Source organism: Drosophila virilis, chromosome X (genome assembly GCF_030788295.1).
Source record: "Drosophila virilis strain 15010-1051.87 chromosome X, Dvir_AGI_RSII-ME, whole genome shotgun sequence".
Classification (NCBI taxonomy): domain Eukaryota; kingdom Metazoa; phylum Arthropoda; class Insecta; order Diptera; family Drosophilidae; genus Drosophila; species Drosophila virilis.
Window position 1 is genome coordinate 20,922,501 of NC_091543.1, and position 24,620 is coordinate 20,947,120.

Genomic DNA, 24,620 nt, shown 5'->3' on the forward strand with positions numbered 1-24,620 from the left:
CGATCGGTGGAACAGTAGATTCTTATGAGAAAAACTCAAGATATTTGAGCCAAACTCGGCATTTACTATTTAAGCTAAGCTGCTTATATTATAGGCCTTGTGGTTCTAGAAGCGATAACCTGACAAGAATAAATGCCCACAGACCCAGGCCTCTATGTAGCTACAGTTAAAACCAGTTGCGAATTATAAGCGAGACACGTTATACTTAATTCACTATTACAAATATGATCAATATCTAGCTACTGTAAGTAACTAAAAGAGATCTTGTCCATAATAAAACTTTTTGAAAACGGGTTTCAGCTTTTAGTTTGGTTATGCATAAATATCATTTCTTTTATTATTATTTTATTTTTTGCTGTGTAGTTTGTTTCAATTCGCGCACATAAAATGTTTACAAAAATTGTATTCATTTACAAGTTGCTTGTGTATGTGTTGTTTATGTGGGTTTTAGACATTTTTCAAATGTTTTTTTTTTGCTTTGTTTTTTAGATGTTTTTGTTCGGTCCTCTCTTTAGTATAAGCTGAGCTTGCGCAACAGTGGTAATTCGCGTAACAAAAACAGATTTGAAATTTTCACAAACAATTTAGAGAAAGTTAATTGCGTTGGCTGTGCCCAGGCGAGTGTGGTTGTGTGCGTGCGTGTGTATACATGTGTGTGTTATTAGTTTAAACAGAAACATAAAATTAGCGATGATGTTAAACGAGAGTTGTAAGGTTTTAAAAAAAAATCCTAGACAAAAATACTTATATAAGAATTGATGTTTAGCAATAGCCCCTGTCGGGCACGCGACGACGTGGCGCACACTTGATAATATCGTCGACACGCAGAATCATTTCGGCAGCCTCAGCGGCGGACATGAGCACCTGACGCTTCACAGCAAAGGACTCTGTGATGCCCAGGTCGCGCACATCGGCCACCTTGCCTTGATCCATGTCCAGACCCAGATGATGCTTGCCCTGGGCATGGCCAGCGCGCAGTTCGGAGATCAGTTGGGCCGAATCAAAGCCAGCATTATCGGCAATAGCTGTGGGTAGTGACAGCAGGGCACCTGAAAAAACCGCGCCGTTAATAAAATTCTAGCTGCAATTCAAGGGCAGAGCTTGTTTTCCTGTTCCACTTACGTGCGAAGGCCTCAATGGCAATAGCTTCCTTGCCGGCTGTTTCGGATGCCTTTTTGAAGACCGCATTGGCCATTAGAGCTTCGGAGCAGCCGCCGCCATAAATAATGCGCGACTCCTTGACAGTGGCTGCCAACACGCACAGCGCATCATGAAGGGAGCGATCAGCCTCGTCAAGGATCTGTTGTGTAGCGCCACGAATAACAACTGTACAGGCTTCGCCCAGCTTGACACCGCTGAAGCGCAGCAGTGTGTCCTCACCGATCATCACCTGCTCAATGAGCTGACACTCGCCGAGCTTGACCAAGGCGGGATTCTCAAATGTGGACACAATCTCGCCGCCGGTGCAGTAGGCTAAGCGCTCAATGCCATCAAAATCGGCATGTTCAATGGCCATCACTTGGGCATCAGCGAACAGCTGCTCAGGATAGTTATAGATCAGCTGGCGATTGATGAACACATTGCATTTGTGGCTCAGAATCTTATCAACTTTCTCCTTCATCTTCTCCTTTTCGGCCATCTCCAGATCGGCGATCTTGGACAATGAGTCCACTTTGATGCTGCTGCCAAATACTTTGATTTTGTCAGTGTCCATCGGCGTGTTGGCAATCAGAATCTTTGCGTTTTCAATCTGCACGAAATGCGAATCAAACATTTAAGCGTTACATATGGTGTTCATTAACGACCATTGGTATTTTCGCACAAACACAAAGTATATAGGGGATATCCTTTCGTCCATCTGTCCGTTTCTATATACCTATGATGGATCTGTGTATGGATCTGTCCAGCCATTATTTGGGATAGGAGCAAGCAGCTAAGATCGGTTGCACCTCTAGCGCACAAGTGCTGCTCCCATTTCTCAGCCCACCTGCGTTTTGTTACTAGTTCTATTAAAGCTTGTATGGTTTAACTAAAGGTATAAGGTACATCTACTACATGTTTTTATTGATGTTTAAGTTTTGACATGCCGCGTGCGATATTGAGCAAATCCTTTTTGAATTTCTCATTATTGGTCGAATTGTCCTGAGCGGCGGCTGTGAATGCCTTCGAGGAATCTGTCTTGGTACGCCGTACTATTGTCTTCTTGTCTAACTTTATATTATTTCTAGTTACTATATCAAAATAGTTGCTGTCTTACCGGATGCTGTGACTAATTGATAACAATTCGTTTAATTTTCCTCTTTTGAAACTAGTTTCTTTGCTGTTAAAGCAATTTTGTACATTTTTCTCTAACTAGTACCAAAAAGTAAGCATTTGGCCATCTGTTCTATCTTTCATGGCAAACATTTGATTTCTTATTTTAACCATTGTCAAAAAAAAAAAACCCACACTTGCTATATGTTTGATATAGTATGATAATCCATGTAAGCACCTTTTGCTGATCTGAAAGCATGACTTTATCAAGCGAGCTCATAAAACCAAGCCTGATGTCAGCGTCTGAGTCTGAGTCACGTGGTCGACAACATAGGCTCGTCGTTTTGGTAATATTGAACTTAAACTATTTAACAAATTATAGAGAAGATTGTCGTATAGCTGATTGCAGTTTGTGGCTGCCACATCAAACTCGTCAAAATGGCTGTGATATGAATGGCAAATGCAACAACATAGCTCACAGTCATTTTGACGCGCCAATATGGAGCATTGGCAGCAGCGAGAGACACGCACACATTCGCATATTTATGAAGTGTATGAGTAATATGATTGTAAGTGTTTAGGGGGATTACTTACGCGCTGTGGCTGATGCACGCCGGGCTTCTTGTCCAGCAGAAAGCCGTCATCGAGGAACGAGTCGTCCAGTGTGCCGCCGGACTTTTTGATAATCTGTATGGACTTGAGTTCACCGGAGCCCTTAAGGCGCAGCACTGCATCGACGGCCAGATTGGCAAAGAAATCCTTATGCTGATGCAGGATCTTTGATGACAATGTGGTGCGTGCAATGTTGAGCAAATCCTTTTTGAATTTCTCATTATTGGCCGAATTGTCCTGAGCGGCGGCTGTGAGTGCGTCGAGAGCAACTTGAGCGGCCGTACGCCAGCCGGCCACAATGATCTGTGGATGCAGCTTCTGTTCAACCAGTTTCTCAGCCTCGCGCAACAATTCGGATGCGAGCACAGTCACGGATGTGGTGCCATCGCCAACCTCTTCGTCTTGTACACGCGACATATCGACCAGAATTTTAGCAGCTGGGTTATCAACGCCAATGGCGCGTAAAATTGTGGCACCATCGTTGGTAACCTCCACTTGCCCGGCATTACGACCGGTGGACACCAAGATTTTGTCCATGCCCTTTGGTCCCAGGGTACTCTTTACAAGATCTCCGATGGCAATGGCACCAATAAACGACGACAGACGCGCCATTTCGGCTTTCTCCTCCTGCGCCTCATTTTTGAGTATACGCACGGGATTCAAAGACATCTCCTATTGACCAAAACAAATATAACATTCAAATTGTATTTTGTTTATGCACAAGCTTCATGTATGTATGTATGTATGTATGCAGAAATGCTTGTGTGTAAGAGCTGTGCACCTATTGCATCGGACCTAACCCCAAATAGTGCGTGATTCATCGTCAGCCAAGCGCAGCACACACCCAGCAGCATGCATCTGAAAATGTCTGTTCACATGCCTTAATTGAGGTATTATGTTTGCTTTTTGAATAGACATATTCGAAAATGCTTAAATACAAATGTAAACATAATGGATGTTTCTGGAAGCAATGCCTTCTCACGTGTGTGCAGGCTTGTCAAATAGCTTGGGGCTGCAGTCTTTGTGCGTGCGGCTTTTCACACCCGGCAAATGAAAACGGATGTTTGTATGAAATTATCAATGAAAATATGAATATTTTACTACACTTGCATCAATTGTGCTGTTAATTAATTATATTGGGTATGCGATTTATTTTAATTTACCATTTTTAATGCTTATTCACAAGTTTTTGATCACAGAATTCAGAATACCCCACAGCGCGACAAAGCGACAAAGAAAATGGCGAACTAGTAGTTATGGTTGTTGATGTCGTATCGATATATCGATATTTGAGAAAATCAACTCGCAACATATCGGTCAAATGTCTAGCTTACACGATGTATTCGATATTATTATTTGAGCGGCAGTTTTAAATTGCGTGTTTAAAAATATGTATATAAAAAACCAACTGACACTGCACATAATAAACAACTAGACAATTCATGTATAAATCTTTATTTTATTGATAACCTATTAACAAATGAATAAAAAGTACTTTTCTTTGTTTTTAATATAATTGTATCTTTGTATATAGAAATTTTAACTGTTTTCCAAAACGTTTTATTGCTTTAGTTTCTTTTGAATTATAAATAGATGAACAAATTTAAGTCTAGGTACTACACACACATCATCTTAATAATTAACGAGCATCTGTATTTAGTACTCAACCAAAAATATTTGAGTACAAGCTGTTCAGCCCATTGCTGATGGTCGAAAAGATGCCATTCTCAGTGGATGCGGCTGCGGCGTAGGGCGGGGGGCCGCCTGGCCTATAATGCTGGGGTGCTTGCATGGGCCGGTAGTACGAGGGCCCGCCAGCTCCAACTCCCTCAACGCGCTGTGAATAGTAGGCGAATGTGGTTAATGCACTGTTTTGGGTCTGTAAGCAGTTGATATTCTAACTCCATGTTTATTGTCCTCATTAAAAAGCCAAAAACCAGTATTAGATTTAATAATATTGACAACAAGAACAACGCTTAATTATATTATGAGTTTTATGTTGAACAAGTGAATTTTTTACGTAAATACATACATTTTACTCACACCAAAACCAAACAGAATAAAAAATACACTATATTATAGGAGAGTAATATAATAATTTGGCTAGTTGTGAGACTTTAATCCTAAGCTTTGGTCAAAAATTTAAAATTGTCATATCCATCATTCAAGTGCAATGCATTCATTCATTTCCCTCGACACTAGCGAAAGAATTTGTTATTCCTAGTTGGGGCTAAGTGGGCAAGCCTTAAGACTAAAGCACTCTGCGAATATTTACACGCGGGGCTGCTGTTGCTCCTGCGTTTTGGTGATTCTACTCGGTTGGTAAGTGTAGTTTATCTTTCACCAACCGGCGCTGGGTACGCGGCGTTGTGGCGCTAGTGGGAGCCACGGTGGCCACAGTGGCGACGGTGGCGACGGTGGCGACGGGCGCAACAATATACTGCGAAAGGATTACGTATGCACCAGGTTACAGATTTTGGGTTAGATTATTAGCCAGCACCAGAAGAGGATTATAAATGAGATTTAGTGGAACGAAACTTACCTTGGAGGCTTGCAGTGTCACATTGAGCAACGTGGGATGCTGCTCGACAATGACAAACTCCACTTCACGTGGCGCATAGCCCTCGGCAAATACCTAGCTCAGGCAAATAAAACAGATTCATGTGTGTGTCCCGGACAAATGGGTCTAACTTTTCACTCACCTCGGCCTTGTAGTAGCCCGGCAATAGTATGCGCCAGAATTCACCGTACTTGGTCGTCTGAAAGCCAACGTCGCGTCCCTTGATCTTGATTGAGGCTCGTTCAATGGGCATGCCCGCCGGATCGAAGACGAAGCCCTGTACACCGCGATGCGCCTCGGCCAGAAATTTGATCAGCGACTAGTATATTAGAGATTAGTATCCAGTTGGTCAGCAGCTAGGAGCGGCACTTACCAGTTGATTATCCTCCCAGTATTTCTTGAGCTCGTAGGCCGGCGGAAACTTGCAGCAGGAGATTTCCAGCGTGATCTCCATGCAGCCATACCAAACATAATTGTAATCCTGCATGCCACCGGTCAGTGGATACCAGGCGGCACCATTTGTGATTCCATTCTCAAAGGCGGGTGTTGCCGATTTGCATGCCACGCCCCTAGACATCTTGGCATGATTGCGGGCATAAACCAAGGATAAATGCTTAAAGACATCGTCGTCAGGCGTCAGTGACGGCGCTGCCGAATAGGTCTGAAACACTGCGCCCAAGGGACATGTGGTGCGACACAATACAAATCAAATAAACAGAGATAGCAATAGAGCAGGAGAGAGAGAGAGAGAGATAGAGAGAGAGATGGCGAGGGCGAGAAGAAGTTGAAAGATTAGATAAGTCGGCCAGTTGGGACGGCGTCTACTCACTGGCGCACAGGGCGGACGAACGGCAGATTCCTTTGAGCAGCCATATTGGTGCGAAGGCAAGGATTAAAGTTCAAACAGAGAGCGTTGCGGGAAAGATAACTTTATAAATCGGAACTCTCACAGATAGGCGAGGCCGAGCTTATTTTTCGATTGAATAGACCAACACCAATGGGCACGCACTCTTGAGACTACTTACTGGAGTTGGGCGTATTGTCGTAGGGGTAGCTGGCAACTAAGGCGCCACCATGCAGACTGCCACTCAGCACAAACTGGATCTTCGATATCCAGTCCTTGACGGCATCCGTTTCGGGCTGCCCGCGTTTATTGTTCTGCTTAAAGTAATCCGGGAAGTTGCGGTTCAGATCAAAGCCGCGCGCATTGTAACTGCAAGAAATGGAAGGAACGCTCAGGATGGCAAGGTTCACGGCAACACAATGATAGGGCAAAGAAAATCTTACCGTCCCTGGCCGCCATCACAGGTGCCCTCCTTGGATACCGCATAGCCATCGGGATTCATGGTGGGCAGTATGTGGATGCGTGTGTTATCCAGCAGCCATTTAACATACTGATCCGTGTTATAGCTGCTCACAAAGTACTGTATGAGATGCAATAGCATCTCTCGACCCACGGGCTCATTGCCATGTATATTGCCCACGTATTTGACATCCGGCTTGCCCACCATATGCTCATACGGCGATGAACTGACCACCATGACCCACAGATCCCTGCCCTGTATGGACTTGCCAATGGAGTACAGCGCTGTCAGATTGGGATATCGTGCACTCGTTGCTCTATCGGCAGAGACAACGATAATGTCCATTGATTATCGACGCCACCAGAGATTAATTAATGCCACTCACCTTAAGAATCGGGTGAGCTCCTCGTGATCATGATAAACAAAGTCCAGATTCTGGGCGTCGGGCAGATAGGCACGAGGCTCCGGCAGTGCCATTGACAACTGTTCGCTGGCGACTGTCTTGGCGCTGGAGAAGAACGTGTGCCGGGCGTACAAGAGCAGCAGCAGCACCTGTCCGGCAATCGTATTTCGCAAGATCATGCTGCTGGAATTGATGGCTGGGCTGGTCCGTTGCTGGTGACGTCAAGTCTGCAAATGTCGAGAGTGGCCAGCGAGGCTGTTGTTATAAGCAGATGAAGATGGATGAGCTCTTGCCGTTGGCATTGCTCTTGCTGTTGCTGTTGCTTTTGCTGTTGCTTTTGCTGTTAATGTTGCTGCTGGTGGACAGGCACAACAACCTGTTGTGGCTGACCAAAACGAATGGCCGCTCAAGGTACGTGCTTCAATTTGGCCAGCCCCGGCGGCAGCGTTGAGTGCATTGGCCCCACAATTCCCCCAACAGACGGTTTCCACCCATGCGAACTGCAAACGTGTTCCCCACAAACGCAATCAAAGTTCATTGATTTGTACTTGTCCAGCCGCACCAGCTTGAATTCCATTGAAATGGATCAATGGCTGGGCGGGGAGCGCTTCTGCTTGTCTAATCAGATACCAACCGGATGGGACGTAACTCATCAATGCTGCGATAAGATACTGCCCAAGAATATATACCATATGCACAGATATAAGTGAAAATTACTATCTATCTAACCTTGATACCCCGCAACGACTATAAAAGCTAGCCGCTTACCTCAATCTGGCCCATTATAAAATAATGAAATTCTCTGCTGCTTTTGTGTTGTTCGGCGCTCTCCTTGGCTGCTCCATGGCCAATGCTGGCCCCCAAGGCCGCATTGTTGGCGGCGAAGATGCCGTTTTGGGCCAGCTGCCCTATCAGGCGGCGCTCTCCATTGGCGGCAGCTACAACTGCGGAGCAGTCATCATTGCCGAACGCTATGCGCTCACTGCTCTGACCTGTGTATGCTCCGCCGGCAAGGATACACCGTAAGTAGCTAGCGATGGTTCCGTGCATTCTGGACACTAATTTGGCATTATATTCCGCATACAGATGGGCACCACAACTATTTATGGTTTCCGCTGGTACTGTGGATCTGTACAATGGCGGTCAGCGTATACGCGTTGAGGAAATCACAGTGAATCCCAACTATAAGGAACTAACGACTGGCATCGCTTTGCTGCGTCTCACCGAGCCACTGGTCTTCAATGCTGATGTTGCCGCCCTGCCATTGGCCACACAGAATCCACCATTGGGCGCCTACGTTGACATTTCCGGCTGGGGACGCACCAAGGAAACGGAAACGAACATGTACCGCACCCTGCAGGTTGGCTATGCCGTTGTGGAGTCGGAGCGTGAATGTCGCCTGGTCGATAATGCGCTCGTCGACAACGAACAGGTGCTCTGCCTGGGCCACCAGAGACGTCAAGGCATCTGCACCGGTGATATTGGCGGTCCCGCAGTCTATGATGGCACGCTGGTCGGCCTGGCCGCCCAGCTTTTGGGCGAGTGCGGTGGCCTATTGCCCGAACGCTTCATCAGCATTGCCGCTTATTACGAATGGATCCAACAGCAGATGGAATAACCTAATGTTCCTTTCTCAATAAAGACTATTCCCGAATGCAGCCCATATTTTCTTCTTTATATCAGTTATTAAATACTCTTTAGAAAGCCTGCCGCCATTCAAAGTTCGTTCCAAACTATTCGCTATCGACACACAAATTTGTCATAGTCAAAATATTTACCTCCACTTTAGTGTGGCACGATTTTCAATTGGTCTACTTGAGATTAGCCCATGCCACACGTTTCATCGTTGGCCCATCTCTTCCACTTCACACAGTCAGCCATGCATAAAAGGCCATACTCGCAGCTGGCCAGACGGTCTGAACTCCCTAACGATCTTATTGGGTGCAAAGCTAGGAAGAATTCTCCAGCCAACTCCAAACCTGTGTACCTTAATACATCCTAAGTATTTACTTATGGTATATACAGGCTAGGCTAAGTTTTAATTCCTTCAAAACAAACATTTACCGCCCATGGGAAACTTTAATCTACGCGTACTATCTTGAACACCACGTCTACTCAGATTATATATTGACACCTTGGTTAATAGGGTATATTGGTTTTGAGCCAATGTATGTAACAGTTAGAAGGAAGCATTACTGACTCCTTACGGTATATATGTGTCAGAATCTATAAGTTTCAAGGAGTCGGCATGAACACTATCCAAGAGCAGAAACCGACAGTCAGATACTCTATATTAAGGTAACAACTAATTCAGGCTTTGCCTGAGCAAATTATATAAAATTCAGTTGCAAATCAGTTTTCTTGTATTGTTCTTATCTAGAGTGTTGCAAATTTGATACTTTTGCAGAGGATCGTCGTTAATGGATAAAAGGGATTGACCTGGACATTCTCTCCAGGCCAGATGCCATATCAATGTTTGAATATACCAAATTTCCAGCCGTTTGGGTATTTAGTAGATCACTCACACGATCCAGCTTGATCCTAAATTAGGTATCGAGCAGCGATGAAATTTTATTTTTTAGAATCTTATATGACTATCATATCATAGAAAGCCTTTGTGTTGGCACATTCGTGTCATGCATACGTCGTGGAGCTGACTGCGGATCGATCGCATTGATGGGTTCAACTGTTTTACATATTAGCCTTAATCCAGTCTAGGTAATGGGCGACATTCATAAATCCATTGGGCAGAGAGCTGCCACAAACGTCAGCATAGAAGCCGCCAATGGCAACCAGCTCGTCCTTATAGACAGCCGGCGCACCGGCATCGCCCTGACATATGCCGTCGGAGGCCGTCTCTGATGCTGACGTCAGGCACAAGAGTCCCTCGTCATCTATATACAGCTGCTTCTGGCAGTCGGCTGCACTAATTGCCTGGCGGCTGCCCACCAGCAGACGTTGGCTAAGCGCGCCCTGATTGCGTATGGCACCCCAGCCGGTGTAGGTGATCTCCGCGCCGGCGGGTGGCGCTTCGCTGGCCAGGGCAATGGGCTGTGTATTGGCATTCAGCGTCAGGGCCTGCTCGAGCACAACCAAAGCCAGATCATTGAGTCCATTCGCATAGTCCTTGTGCACTATTATGCGCGCCACCTGGGCCAGCTGACCGCCAGCCACACGCTGAATGCTGCCCGCGCGCACCAAGAAACTGCGTGCCGGATAGCTACGGGCAGTACAGGGAATCAATACATCATCATATAATCAAAAGACTTGCCACATGCTCGGCTACCTTTCAATGCCGCCGATGGTGACGCAATGAGCGGCGGTCAGGCAGACCTTGTTGCTGATCAGAGCGGCTCCACAGACATGGGCGCCATTACGCTGCAGCGACACGCTGTAGGGATGGGAGCCAACAGCGGCCGCCTGGCCATCCAGTAGTCGGCCCTTCTGTGCCGCCACAGAGCTCACAGCTGCGCCGAGCAGCAGGAATAGCAGGCAAACATTATGAACTGGCCGCATTTTGGGTTCAATTTAAACTAATTGAGGCCGGCCTCGGCCCGAAGACTTTTATACAGGCGCCACAATTTTTATGACCGCCAATCTAATCGCTAGCGACCAGGTCACATTAAATGCTTATCGTGGCTGCAGATTAGATGCAGACCGAAGTGCCAAGCGGCTTAGCCAACGAGCGGCGATTTAGTTACCATTTTGACGCGATGATAGATCAACGCATGTCGCTGGCAGCGCTTTCTCTGGCCCTGACCCTGGCTCTGGCTGCGGCCCTGCCGCAGGGACGTCTGCTTGGCGGCGAGGATGCCAAGGCGGCTGAGTTTCCCTATGTCGCATCGCTGCGTCTGAACAAGGCGCACGTGTGCCAAGCCGCCATCATATCCCAGACACAAATGCTGACCGCCGCCCACTGTGTGTCCGATGTGGGCGCCAATCCGTAAGTACAGTACGGCTAGGCTGAGCCCTAAGACAATCAAGCTTGAATACGGCGAGGAGTTGAACCTGAAACCAGTCAAAATGGGGAGAAAAAGTCTCTACGACTGAGTTTATTTCGAATCAACGATAGCGAGCCCCGTTTTAATGAAATCGATCATCGATACTTATCGATTTTTGACTTTTCGGAGCTTATCTTGGAACCTCTAAGATCTAGCTGCTCTCTCTCTCTCAGTTCCATTACTGTAGGGAATTTCTGAGCTTGGGCTTAGCTATCGAAAATGTTGCTTTCTTAGTTCGATCGAGTGCACCAGTTGTGGGGGCTTTTCAGCCCACGGAACCCTTCTGAAACCAAGTCCAGTTTAAATTCACATTTCTCTTTCTCTCTCTCTCTCTCTCTCTCTCTCTCTCTCTCTCTCTCTCTCTGTCCCCCCTCTCTTTGACAGCGTTTCGGCTAGCGATCTGAGCGCTCGCGTGGGCAGCATCAATCAGTTTGCTGGCGGGGAACTAGTGGACATCAGCGAGGTGCTCATCCATCCCTCGTATGGCAACTTTCTGCATGATCTGGCCATACTGACGCTCAGCAAGCCACTGACCTTCGGCGAGAAGGTGAACAAAATTGAGCTGCCCGCGGCACCAGAGGAGGGCAGCAGCGAAGTGGATGCGGAGGAGCAGCCGCCAAATGGCACGCCCGTCTATGTGGCTGGTTGGGGCGAGCAGGCGGACGGTTCATCCAACTACAAGCTACAGAAGTCCAACCTGAACACTTTGAGCAAATCCCAATGTGAACTATCCGCTGGCTATGGTTACGACTCTGTGCTGTGCCTGTCCAGAGCCGAGAAGCAGGGCGTTTGCCGCGGCGACGCTGGCGCCGCTGTCGTTGATGACGACAATGTGTTATTGGGCGTGGTTAGCTTCTTCTGGGGCAACTGCGGCACCATTTATCCCGACGTGTCCACCCGCATCTCTTACTATATCAGCTGGATTGAGGCCAATAAGAAGTAATGCAGCAGCTACGAAATCATAAACCCTTTATTTTTTTTTTTGTTGATATTTTTTTCTTGTGCAATAAGCTGAGTGGAGTGTAAAAAAAAAACAAAAACAAAAACAAAGAAGTGTAGCGCGTGGTTATTTTTTTTTTTCTATTGCCAATTTACGATAATTTTATGGGCTTTGGGCTGGACGGGCATTACGTATGTGAAAACTAAACAATGTCCAATCCATTTATAAGGCCCCATAAATTCCAGTTGGCCATATCAGAAGGTAACTAACGGCCAACCGATTGTATCGTATCGTACATATGTATGTATGTTCTATATGGGTATATAGATAGCGTTAGTTTACTGCAAATTGGATCGAACAAAGGTGCCGTATTTTTCGAGCCACTCGAATTGATAGCATGCGATCCACTGATATAGCCAATTTCGATTTCGCGGAAAAAGAGAGACAACCTACCATCTATAGATTTAAGAGAATGATCAGTTGCCAAATTTCGAGTCATCGATTACTCACTGTTCCACGCAGTATCTATTTGGCGATTTCCAATTGTATATGGTATTTATGCCTGATCACAAAATTGAAAAGGCAAATAATGTTAGATTATAAACAGATCAAATTTTAGTTTTGCCCGAAATATTAAGTGAGACCTTGATAGATTACAATAAAGTTGATCATATGTAAAGTTTTTCTTCCTTTTTTTCTTTCCCCACTAGTTAATAAAAATATTCGAAAATTCACGCATAAAATATATTGTTCTATCATCTATCCAAAGTTTGCCTGATCGTTTTGTTTGTGCTCCGACTATATATATATATATAACATAAGTGGTTCGGTTCACGGCTTGAACCAACTGAATACCTTTAGGTTCGGGTCGTTAAACTGGCCTTTATATTTTGATTTAAACGACTTATGAAGAATATATACCATATGTTTGCTTGGGTTTGGCTCGGCTGTTTTTTGAGTAACTGATTTGGTTGAAAGTTTGGTTAGTAGTAAAAGGCTCGAAACGGTTCGAATCAATACGATTTACCTAGGCAAAAACATTCTAAAACTCATATTATGCTTAAAGACTGCATGATAAATATGTAATCCTATTTATCCCAGTCCTATTTTGAGTCATCGGCCCTCTGGCCTATCTATTGACTGATGTCACTTTTAAAATCGACAACCCACCTGCCCCCGTGCTGCCCTCCTTTATATTGGCCAATAATATGGCGAATTTATTGCCAGAATAATAACAATAACAGTTGAAATTAGCTGCTGACCATGATAAGATTAGATTTAGTGGCCAGCCAAAACCCATACGATAAGTCGCCAAAGCGGGCAAAGGCTTCCCATTGAGCTCTTCACTTGGCGGCATTTGCGCTGCGCATTCAGAAACGACTTCAACAGGCCCGAGCAGCCGAGTTTGCCGAGTTTGAAAAGTATATTTGGAATAGGAACAGTTGGCAGCTAAAGATGAACATCATGCAAACACTGGGCGCCCTGCTGCTGCTGCTTGGATTGGCCACAGCCATCGAGGGCGCACCCCAGGGGCGCATTCTGGGCGGCGAGGAGGCGCTGACCACGGCGGCACCTTACGCAGTCTCCCTGCGCATCGACAATGCGCACGTGTGCGGAGCCAGCATCCTGTCAGAGACACAGCTGCTGACCGCCGCCCATTGCGTCTATCGGGATGGCAAACAGTAAGTCCGACAAACGCTTGCTGTGCTCAAGTTAAACTAACATCATTTCTGGACTCTCGCTAGGATCGATGTCAGCCGCTTGTCGTGTCGCGTGGGCAGCACCAATCAATACGCGGGTGGTCGTATTGTTACCGTTGCTGCCGTCACGCCACATCCGGACTACAATAAGCTGGACAACAATCTGGCGATCATAACGCTGAGCAGTCCGCTTGTGTTCACCGAACGCATCCAACCCATTGAGCTGGTCGATCAGAGCGAGCCGCTGCCCGAGGATGGCGCTGTGGTCAGCGTAGCTGGCTGGGGCACCACAGTCGATGGCATTGCCTCCTTTAAGATACGTCAGCTGGACTTGCAGCTAGCCACGAGCGCGGCTTGCCTGGATGCGTACAGTGAGCTTGAAGCTAGCAAAGGCTTCTGCCTGGCCCATGCCCTCAAGGAGGGCACCTGCTATGGCGACGGCGGCGGCGCAGCTGTCTACCAGGGCAAGCTGCTGGGCGTTAGTAATTTTGTGGTGGGCGCCTGCGGTTCACGGTATCCGGACGTCTTTGTGCGCATTTCCGGCTACCATGACTGGCTGCTGCAGCAGCTCCAGAATTAACTTAACCAAGCCCAAGCCCAATCGATACAAAGATCAAATACATGCCTATATATAACCCCAAGATATATTGAAGATGTTAAACGATGTTTGGATATACTTTTCTTTTACCGATCAATTAATAACATGATAAGTGTACTTTAATAGCGCTCATCTTCCGAGCACTATGATGTATTAAACTAACATATATACATATAACCACACGCTTTAATTTCAATCGAATTTTATGTTCAAGCACATGTAAGAGTCATAGCTAGAAAACTAAATTTCTCAATTTGCCAATTCCACCAACAAAAGTGAAAAATAGGTGATTTTCTTCGCTTATCTGGAAATTGGCACGCCATGGACGGAAAATGGAAAGCCAGTACATGGTTCTATATAAAACCAAGTAAATACCAGCTACCACCCCCATATAGATAACATATGTGTATACACTTTGGTAGATAAAAACTTTTCGCATGAGATTTGTCTTGAAAACCCATTTTAATAACATTTCTGAGCAGTTTTTAATGATTTAATTTTCTAGAAATATATTATCGTATATATAAAAAGTTTTCAGTTTGAAATTTACGGATAGAATTTTGAGGATTGTAGTGAAATATAGTCTAGTGTACATATAGTATATAGTATAGTATACATATAGTCCAATGTCCATAGACGTATGCATGACTAAGTCAAATCGACTTAATATATTTTTGCAATCAATTTCATAAAGTCAGCTCATAATTTGGAAATCACAATTTGGCACTACGCTATATTTATTTATAGAGTCCATAAATAAACTCCCGTAATCAGAAGGCCTTAGATCTGATCAGACAACACAAAAGATATAGTAGATTTAATACTGCTCATTCATTCATTCCTATGGCAGATTTATAATACATACTATATGTTGTCAAACCGACTGATTCCGACAATAGCTTTAAGACTACGAGACCCGTATGTATAGAAAGAGATTGATATGGATATGGTTATAGCGCCTTGGCTGTTGATACTGACCAAGAATATATACTAGATGGGGTCAGAGATGCGTCTTTCTCTGCTTTTTCTGACAAACTAATAATGCTCTCAGGTAAGTGAAGCCCTCATACACAGCGACAAGAGCAGGAAACGGGATACAAATACAGATTGTCATTTTTATGACAAGCAATTGAATCGTTGATCATTTAATTGGGTTTTCTACTTGTAAAGATTTGGTTATAGTTAGCCAATCCTTATCTTTTTAAACAGCTCTAAACTGAGCTCTGTTAAATGTTTGTTTACATCGAGACAAGGTCAAGAACAAACAATCATCGGATTTGAGATCACGAGAACATGATTTGAAATCTAAACCTATGCAATATACCCCATTTGAATCATTGTCAAGGAGTACATGCTGCAAGACCAACAAATATTTGATTTAAAAATACATTTTAATTACGTTTCTTCCGATTTGGGGTTTACGGAGGACAAAGTAATTAAAGAAAAGATCCCTCAGATCCCTCAAGGCTGTCGTCTGGGAAAATCTAGATTATACTGAAGTATTTATGAAAAGCCATAAACAGTAAGTACTAGCTAACTTATGAAGCACAAAATTGATCTATAATCAATTGCAGAGAGATTTTTACATTGATAAGATGTTATGTGGAGGGCCTTCGATTTACCCAGAATTCAAGCAAAACTCCCATAATATATCACAGCTGAAAAGCCAAGCAGTAAAAATTAAATTTATTGCTAGGGGTAAACCCCTTCATGGTTAAGGTCTAACAATCAGCGATAGTTAGACGGATTACCTCGATTTCAATGCCCTTGCTGAGGATATTATAATTCTTTTACAATGCATGTAACAGGGAGAGGGAGACTTATCTGATACGAAAAACGAGATAGTCCTTAGAATCATCCAAATCAATTTACTATTTAAGAAAGCTGACATCAGAATAGACGAAAAATAAGTATGAAAAACTTTTTTGTTTTCCAAGATATTATTATCACACTCGGCATTTGAGAGCTTTACTAGATCTCTTATAAGTAGATGACCAAAATATTATCAACATTGGACGACTATAACATAAAACTCTTTGCGAAAAATGGATGAGATTTTGAGCAACTTTTCTGTTTTAACTTGATATATACAACGTAGATGGTTTGCTTTTCTTCCAATATAACTGCAAATCGAACTACTATATCAAATGCTCCCCATGTTCCAATCCAATCAAACTCTCGATGTAAGCCCGTCCACAAGGGTATTTAATCTTCGGCGTGCCGTTCTTTCATATTTGATTTTCATTGATTTTGTTAAGTTATTTAACTAATTTCGAAACGGTAATAACAGGGCCTATCAATGATTCGCAGCACTTAATCTTAATCGATGGAATTGTCCGATGTGCAGGGCGAAGCCCAAATCGCTGCTCAAGTGCTCAAGGAGGGAGCCATTCGGATTGAACGATAAGATATAGACATAAGGCAGCATTCATGGCATAAATAGGCCAACTAATCCGCTTGCATTTGGCACTTGAAAAAACTTAGCCATGCTGAGAACTCTGATATTTGTCTGTGCGGCTCTAGCACTGGTCTCGGCCGCTCCACGGTCGCTGCAGGGACGCGTAGTTGGTGGTGCGGATGCGACAATTGGACAGTTCCCGCATCAGATCTCGTTGCGCTACACGGGCTCACATATTTGCGGCGGCTCCATAATTTCACGGGAATACATACTAACCGCAGCGCACTGCGTCACCGATGAATTGGCCAATGGCACAATAGTGGTGTGAGTAGTCCAAATCCTTAGCTATCCCACATAATCCCAATCCGTGCAATCTAATCCACACAGCACATCGGCCAGCGTGCTGAGCATCCGCGCCGGCAGCCTAGATCGCTTCAGTGGGGGCATGCTGGTCAATGTGGCGGAAGTGCTTGTGCACGAGGATTACAACAGCTTTTGGAATGATATGGCGCTGCTGAGACTGGAGAAGTCGCTCGTGTATTCCAGCCAGATACGCGCCATACCACTGGCCAGCGTGGAGACACCTGTGGCCAGCCAGGTGATCATCTCCGGCTGGGGCCTGCTTAGCACCAATGGCGATCTGCCCCGCCAGATGCAGTGGAACACGCTCAGCTCCATATCGAGGCTCAGCTGCATCACCGCCATCGGCGTCTACAGGGAGAGCATGCTCTGCCTGGCGCACGAGCAGGGCAACGGCGCCTGCAATGGCGACTCTGGCGGCCCGGCCATTTTTGACGGCGAACTCGTTGGCGTTGCTGGCTTCGTCGTTGATGGCTGCGGCTCCGCCAATCCCGATGGCTATGCCAAGGTATTCTACCATCGCGAATGGATTATCAAGCATGCCCATTTGTAAATCAATAGACGAATAAACTCATTCAACAGTTGAGTTCAGCACTGTTCATAGAAATTTGTTTGTATCTGCAAGGGCTTTTAGGTTTGACTATCCTAAATATAGGTTTCCCGCTCCCGCTCGCTTTTATGATCTTGGAGAGTCTTGTAAGACAACATTTCTCATTTTGGCTTGACAGCAATAAATATTGAAATTTACAAAGCGGATAAATGTGCTAATCCTTATTGCAACAAGTATTAACAGAGACTCCAACCGAAATGTTGATCAGCGAAACCTCTTCAGGGAAATCTCTTAATAGACTTTCCATTTGTGTATTCAATGCGCCAATTTGATTATCATTGTAAGTTTTTGCAAGGCAGATAAACTGCCTTGTAGCCTTTTACAAGCAGTTTTAGTTAACATGAACATGATTTGATAAAAAAAAAGACTGCAACACTTGCTTTAACTCTATTTCAAACTTAAAATAAACATCAGTCAAGGAATATTTTACTAGACTTAAGTTGAGTATAAAAAGAAATGAAGGCAAGTCCGATAAAAGCAAACAAGATTATGTAATTGATTGATCATTTCAGTTTTTCTATTGAGTTGTACAAAGATTGGACTTTAGTCCAGAGGCTTTGCCGCGTGATGTGTCGAAAAAAGCGCCTGCCTTTAGATTGGAATTGGATTACAGGAGCTAAGCGAGAACTGCAAGGGAAAACACTTTCCACAATTTAAGAATCAGCCGTTCCAAAGAGATATTGATGGGGCTTCGTAGATGTTCGATACTATGTGATGCATAGCAATGTGCGGCTGAGAGCACGTGTCTGGATAGCTTGACGGTCTTTTGGGTAATTAAGGTGCCGTCATTTGCGAGCCAGATAAGCGCCATAGAACCCGGCCAGAAATGAGACATCTAAAGGGGCTTTTTGACTGGGCCGATTGAAGGGACTGTTGATGATAATGATGATGATGATGGGCTGCGAGCCGTGCGCGCGCGATTGCCATAAAAGAGCAGAACACTGTGCCGTTGCCCACACATGCCAAACGGAAAGTCAAGCCAATGGAGCTGCTAACAAACCTATTGATACTGCTGCTGAGCGGATTGGCGCTGTGCGCAGTGAAAGAAACAACCAGGCAGCCGGTGGTCTCCATACGGCCGCGCATTGTGGGCGGCAGGCGTGCCCAGGCGGGTCAGTTCAAGCATCAGGTGTCGTTGCGCTACTTTGGCAATCACATTTGCGGCGGATCCATCATATCGCCCGTTTATGTGCTGACTGCGGCGCACTGCGTCAAGTTCGGTCAGGATGTGTAAGTGCATCACTACAAGTTTCTCTTCCTCTAAGAACCTTGGCTCACCTAAGAACCCCAACACTACAGCACAGCCCCATCCAGGCTGGCGGTGCAAGCGGGCAGCCTGCAGCTCAACAGCTATGCAACCTATGTGGATGTGGCGGCTGTCCAGGTGCATCCGCAATACGGTAATGGCGGACAGGGCTACGATATTGCCGTGCTGCGTCTGCGTGAGCCGATCAGCTTCAATGCGAATATCTCGGCCATCGAGCTGGCCGAAACGGATCCGCCGACCAATTCGATTGTGGATATTTCTGGTTGGGGCGCCATCTACCACGGCGGGCCCATCTCCAACGATCTGCTCTATGTGCAAGTGCGCAGCATTTCCCGTTCCCAATGCACCAGCCGCTACATGACCCGCCTGCCGGAGACGACCATGTGCCTGCTGCATGGCGCCAATCTGGGCGCCTGCCATGGCGACTCTGGTGGACCAGCTGTCTATGGGGGCCGTCTCGTCGGCGTCGCCAGTTTTGTGTTGGGCGGCTGCGGCCGCGAGGCCCCCGATGGCTATGAACGCGTCGCCGCCTTGCGCAGCTGGATAAGGAGCAATGCAGAGCTTGTAGGGCATCCAAACTAAACGAGTCTAACAGCGTCTAAAACCATTTGTTTTTTTTTTTAGCAGCTTGCGCATTCTTAAATAAAATATTGATTGAGCTGAAGAATTACCTGTAATTCTGAATTTGTGCAATTAAAAAAACAAAGCAAAGCACTGACGACCCCTTTCAAATTTTTGTAGGGTATAATATACTATTCCTCCGTCAGCAATTGTCAAATGAGAACTGACTGAACGACTGATTGATTGACTGATTGAATGGTGGTGAGGGCGAGATCATTTCTGACGCTAGACAGGGTTTCGGGAAATTCCACCCGCATGTGTGGAACAAACGTGAAAAACGTTTGTATGAAACTTTTTTGTTTACCATCCGATCGGCTTTAAGCTGATTTTCAAAGATCTTTGTTCAAATTCATTTGAGAGATGCTTCTCACACTTTAAGAAAATCCATTCCTCCTTGATGTATATGGGAGTCCAAGATGTGCTGTGTGACCTTTGGCGCTCACACTTTTCGCGGAATCCAAGTCCCCTTGGTAGAAATGCGAATTGAAGATTTTTTAACCGATTTGCATTAAACCTATGCGTGTTTCAGCGATTTGGGAAAATCCGCCTGCATCAGTTGTAAATTAACGTCCGATCAGTTTCAAATTTAAGAAGGGGCCACGGGCAAGGCCGGGTTATACCCGCTAGCATACTAAGTATATAATGCTAATGAGACAAGCTAGGCAGTTCTGTCCGTGGGAGCTCCTTGATAATAAAGCTTTTTGACGCTCCGTTAATATATAATATTATATGAGCCTAGAATTTTAGATATATCTCTTTGGTATATAGAAGCATTGACACATTCGCCAAATTCCACAAGGGAGACTGTTGAATCACGAACAATTGCAATTGGAACACATTTAATACCCAGGTATACCGATTTTATTTAGTTGATTTCCACAAATATGTCGATTAACTTCAAAATCGGTTTGATTTTGTGATAGGTTTCGAGCTCTGATAAAGAGCATTGCGCAGTCGGTTATTGCCAAAATTTGGTAAAAGATCGATTGATAGATTCTTTGGGCACCGCCCCTTGAAATCGCTTTGATCGATATCTTTCACAGTTTTAGAGCTAGAGTAACCAAAATAAGAATCAAGACTAACAAAGATCCTCTCTATAGATCAATTCGAAGCTATTTAACCCACGTTACCGGAGAAATCAATAGCTCCCCATTTATTCAGCTAGTTGCCGCATTTGGGTAATTATTGAGCATTACGCAGTCGGTTGCATCCGACTGAAACATTTGCACTCGTTTTAAATTACTTTTGACAATAAAATGAAAAGATTAACTATAAACGGTTTGAATTGGATGACAAGTTTTCGTGAAATTCGTTCTGTCAATGTGAATCACGGCTTTCCAACTTCCGCTTGCGTTTTGCCAGTTGTGTCAAATTGAAAGCTCAGGTTCTCGCTTATTGTATTTGTCTGGGTTAACAGAGCGTGGCTGGCTAACCATTAACTCGACCCTTTGACCCGGACCCCGATATAGAGAGTCGCATACGTTGACACCAAACAGCAGCAACCACTTCAATTGGCGACCACCGACCCCGCATTATGGTATATCCATAGGCCGCAATTTGTGTGTCTGCCAGTGAAAGTGAAAACTTGAGTTTTGCTGTTTTTCAGTAATTTTCCGTTTCGTTTTTTTTTTTTCTGTTTGTTATTTCCTTTGGTTTTTTCGTGTGTTTTTGTTTTTCATGAAATTTTCAGCTATTCGTTTTACTGGCATTACAAGCCACTTAGTCAGGCGCCGCCCCCTTCTCGGTCCACGGTTTCTGCTTTGGTTTTCATTTAACTTGTCTCACACGTTTAAGTGCCGCTTTATCGTCGCTGGGCTTAGAGCTTTTTTCCCAGACCCCTCCCGCTGTCAGCGTCCCCAGTCCGTCCGCACTCCCGCAATTATCGTACGCCAGTTCAGCCGCATCTCAGTCAAGTGGAAAATGCGGCGTACCAGGCGATTGACGTGCTGCAAGTCATCGAACTCTGGCGTCGGGCGGTGCGCGCCGGCTGCTTATCGGCCATAGGCATAAAGCCAAGGTCCGTCCGTCCCTGACCCAAGCAGGAACTGTGCAAACAACACTGTCCAACAAAATATGACGCCAAGCAGCGTGATCACTTTCGTTTGGTATTCAGTTAAGTTTCAATCTGTGTGCTACAATTATTTTCAGCATTTTATTTTAATCAAAATATTGTCTTTGCTACGGTTTACGGTTCGAACCAGCTCGATAACCGGCTCGACTTAAAGCAAACCATTTGGCACAAGAGGTTCTAGTCGGGAGCTGAACCGTCTTCTTCCAACATCAAATGCATATATATATATTATATTTTGGAAGCTATATGTCAAGTTTGATGACTCTAGCTCTTATTATTTACCAAAATATCGATATCGATTCTTATCGATTGCTTGGAAACGTAAACAGTTATCGATTATCGGAAACAAACTCGATCTGCGCAGGCATTAGAAGCACCTACATCTAAAATTTCTCTAGCTCTTATAGATACTGAGATCCTTGCGTTCATACAAACGGACGGACGGACGGACAGACGGACGGACATGGCTAGAGCGACTCGGCTATTGATGCTGATCAAGAATATATATACTTTATGGGGTCGGAGATGCTTCCTTCTGCCTGTTACATACATTTGGATGTTGCACAAATACCCTTATACCCATTTTTAATGGGTTCAGGGTATAAAAAGCCTTTGGATTAGATTCAGGTGTCGGTTCGGCTTTTTTATTGAGTATGCGGGGTAAACGAAGAGGTTCAGCTTGTAGCCTTGATTGTGTTGTCCAAAAGAGATGGTGCCCTGATAATCTGGGCAAGCAGTAATTGATTTGGGTGCATTTTGAGTTGAGTCGCAATAACGAGGCAATTCGAGTAGGAAATTGTATGGAAAAACTTAATGCTGCCAATGCACTTGCTTCGACTTGTTTAGCGGCTGAGCCACCGAGGAGAGCCGCTCAATTTCACCTGTGCCACTTTGACGACGAAAACAAATTTCATGGATTTGGATTCGCATGTGACGCAGGTGGAGCTGCAAATGCCGTTGGTTTTGTCTCGATTGAATTTTGATTGCCATGGAAAGTAATCAAAATTGGAAGCGCAATTGCTGCACCACCCCCTGAGAGTCGTGCAGCCAAGTTGCAAGAAATGAAATGGAATGAGTGGCTTTTTTTTTTTTAAATGCATTTGGGATGAGTGACGGGCGGGTTGCGGGTTGCGGGTCGTAAAAGAAATCCCAAAAGCAAGCGACGATCAAGAGCACATGAGCACTTGATAACGGGTTTCGGAATCCGGCGCCGGCGTCGGCGTCGGCGTCAGCGTCAACAGCAGCAGAGAAAGAGTCGTTGCACAGACTAGAGACCAAAGAAGAGACCAGACGCCAGAGACCACGTTAACCCACTAACCTTATTACTGCTTCTGTCTGTACCCCCTTCTGTACCCCTTCAGCCCATGTTAATGTCTCTCTTTCTCTCTCATGGCTTGGTCGCATTGAAAGTTGCTGTCAAGTTCAATGCTGCGACTGCGGCGGCGACCATGACGGAAGCGTCTGCGTTAGCGTCATGACAGAGAAAGCCGAGCAAAAAGGACATGACGCGGAGAGAGTGACGTCGACAGCAGTCGACATGCGCAGTTGTTTACTGGGTTAGTAGTAGGAGTGTGTACACACACGTGTCTGTCTGCCAATCTGTGGGTGTGGGTGGCTTGCAGACTCTCGTTTATATAACAACAATAAACTGCATACTGTTGTTGGCGACGTCGCTTGCATTGACCTTCACCTTGGCACTGGCACTGGCACTGGCAGTGGCAATGGCAATGGCAACGTAGACGACGACCTTGCCTCTGCCTCTGCCACGGCCACGGTCAGGACGCGGTTAGCCTTGATCTTCAATGTGCACGTGCGCACACATTGGTTAAGTAAGATTCAGTTTTCTTTATTTTTTTGTTATCAATTAAATTACCTGTTCTGTGATTTATAATGGCCTGGTGCTTTTGTTATTCTTAATGATGCTGCTGCTGCGTCGTCAGCGTCAGTTTCAGCGGCGACAAAAGGCTGCAAAAGAATTTGCATAAAATACAATCAGCTTTAAATTCAACGTACGCTCTTGCCGGGCTTCAATTTCTTCGCACACTTTCTGTCGCCAAAAAACAAAAGTTAACCAAAAAAAAAAGAAACACAACAAACAATAATAAAAAAAAAAAAAAAAAAAACACAATGCAAATCAAAATTCTTGGGCGACAAAAAAGTTTCTCTTTGCGCCTACGCAATAGGCGGTTTAATTAGCACGCACCGCACACGCACTGAGGCCATAAAGCAACAATGGACAATGGGAATGGGAACGGGAGTACGAATGGGAATGAGAACAACAAAACAACAACAACAGTTAGTATAGCTTTAAGGAAGCGTCTTGAATTTTAGTCGTTGCTTCTTACTTTCGAGCAATGCGCTGCGAGTTTGGACGGAGCGAGAATGACAGACAGAGAGTGCCAGAGAGCAAGTATAACGCGTCCGTTAGCAAGCGCCGTTAAAGTTCGACTGACAGGCGTGTGCTTTAAGCCAGAGACATTGACGCTGACTTTGACGCTGGCAGAGCGGTAGCAGCAATAACAGCAGCAGCAGCAGCAGCAACAGCAGCAGCAGCATCGGGCGCATCCCAGTGCTAGTTCCGCCAATTGGTGGCAGAGAGCTTTGGCCGCTGCTTACGTTTCTACACAGCACAATTTTCACACCTTTGCTACATCGCATTCCCAAATTCACAGCCAAATTTATGCCCAGCTTAAGCAGGCATGTTTAAAATGCGCGGCTAAGTTTATAGCAAACAGCATACGCATGGCTGCATGCACAAAACAGTGTTGCTTACGCTGACATGGTGTTAACAGAATGATCGATTTATTCTTATTAGCAACGTTTAATTTGTTCTATATTGGATTGGCACTGTTTATGTAGATTCAAGGCGCCATTCAGAAGAGGAAAGGAAGGGAAATATTGCAAATACAAATATAACCTAGA

At 45.1% G+C, this 24,620-nt stretch overlaps 8 protein-coding genes across 12 annotated transcripts; 5 read left to right on the forward strand and 3 right to left on the reverse strand.

Moving 5' to 3' along the window:
- Window positions 1-395: 395 nt before the first annotated feature.
- On the reverse strand, window positions 396-4,124 carry CCT2 (chaperonin containing TCP1 subunit 2). Its single transcript, XM_002055548.4, has 4 exons — window positions 4,029-4,124; window positions 2,848-3,537; window positions 1,123-1,750; window positions 396-1,049 (listed from the first exon to the last, which is right to left on the reverse strand). Exons 1-4 carry the CDS (start codon window positions 4,029-4,031, stop codon window positions 763-765), a joined length of 1,608 nt encoding a protein of 535 aa, XP_002055584.2. The 5' UTR covers window positions 4,032-4,124; the 3' UTR covers window positions 396-762.
- Window positions 4,125-4,396: 272 nt separating this feature from the next.
- Window positions 4,397-24,195, reverse strand: LOC6631846 (carboxypeptidase D). Of its 5 annotated transcripts, none has more exons than XM_070210502.1 (10): window positions 24,044-24,195; window positions 23,572-23,663; window positions 7,115-7,387; window positions 6,713-7,045; window positions 6,451-6,638; window positions 6,255-6,284; window positions 5,799-6,094; window positions 5,568-5,744; window positions 5,408-5,500; window positions 4,397-4,702 (listed from the first exon to the last, which is right to left on the reverse strand). In XM_070210502.1, the coding sequence occupies exons 3-10, from the start codon at window positions 7,309-7,311 to the stop codon at window positions 4,529-4,531; spliced, it is 1,488 nt and encodes a 495-aa protein (XP_070066603.1). In that variant the 5' UTR covers window positions 7,312-7,387; window positions 23,572-23,663; window positions 24,044-24,195; the 3' UTR covers window positions 4,397-4,528. The 5 variants fall into 5 exon arrangements, with proteins under 5 accessions (XP_070066603.1, XP_015026699.1, XP_002055583.2 ...); XM_015171213.3 differs by having other exon boundaries at window positions 7,115-7,359; window positions 24,044-24,194; XM_070210510.1 differs by lacking the exon at window positions 4,397-4,702 and adding an exon at window positions 4,723-5,305 and having other exon boundaries at window positions 7,115-7,359.
- LOC6631845 (chymotrypsin-2) lies at window positions 7,910-8,790 on the forward strand. Its single transcript, XM_002055546.4, has 2 exons — window positions 7,910-8,154; window positions 8,219-8,790. The coding sequence occupies exons 1-2, from the start codon at window positions 7,925-7,927 to the stop codon at window positions 8,748-8,750; spliced, it is 762 nt and encodes a 253-aa protein (XP_002055582.2). The 5' UTR covers window positions 7,910-7,924; the 3' UTR covers window positions 8,751-8,790.
- LOC6631844 (serine protease SP24D) lies at window positions 9,473-10,673 on the reverse strand. Its single transcript, XM_002055545.4, has 2 exons — window positions 10,419-10,673; window positions 9,473-10,352 (listed from the first exon to the last, which is right to left on the reverse strand). Exons 1-2 carry the CDS (start codon window positions 10,646-10,648, stop codon window positions 9,824-9,826), a joined length of 759 nt encoding a protein of 252 aa, XP_002055581.1. The 5' UTR covers window positions 10,649-10,673; the 3' UTR covers window positions 9,473-9,823.
- Window positions 10,824-12,755, forward strand: LOC6631732 (chymotrypsin-1). The gene is made up of 2 exons (XM_032439824.2): window positions 10,824-11,075; window positions 11,518-12,755. Exons 1-2 carry the CDS (start codon window positions 10,846-10,848, stop codon window positions 12,074-12,076), a joined length of 789 nt encoding a protein of 262 aa, XP_032295715.1. The 5' UTR covers window positions 10,824-10,845; the 3' UTR covers window positions 12,077-12,755.
- On the forward strand, window positions 13,417-14,416 carry sphe (spheroide). The gene is made up of 2 exons (XM_032439825.2): window positions 13,417-13,755; window positions 13,819-14,416. The coding sequence occupies exons 1-2, from the start codon at window positions 13,529-13,531 to the stop codon at window positions 14,351-14,353; spliced, it is 762 nt and encodes a 253-aa protein (XP_032295716.1). The 5' UTR covers window positions 13,417-13,528; the 3' UTR covers window positions 14,354-14,416.
- LOC6631731 (serine protease SP24D) lies at window positions 16,854-17,736 on the forward strand. The gene is made up of 2 exons (XM_002055542.4): window positions 16,854-17,093; window positions 17,157-17,736. Exons 1-2 carry the CDS (start codon window positions 16,858-16,860, stop codon window positions 17,680-17,682), a joined length of 762 nt encoding a protein of 253 aa, XP_002055578.1. The 5' UTR covers window positions 16,854-16,857; the 3' UTR covers window positions 17,683-17,736.
- Window positions 18,701-19,722, forward strand: LOC6631730 (serine protease SP24D). The gene is made up of 2 exons (XM_002055541.4): window positions 18,701-18,969; window positions 19,039-19,722. The coding sequence occupies exons 1-2, from the start codon at window positions 18,722-18,724 to the stop codon at window positions 19,586-19,588; spliced, it is 798 nt and encodes a 265-aa protein (XP_002055577.1). The 5' UTR covers window positions 18,701-18,721; the 3' UTR covers window positions 19,589-19,722.
- Window positions 24,196-24,620: the final 425 nt, after the last annotated feature.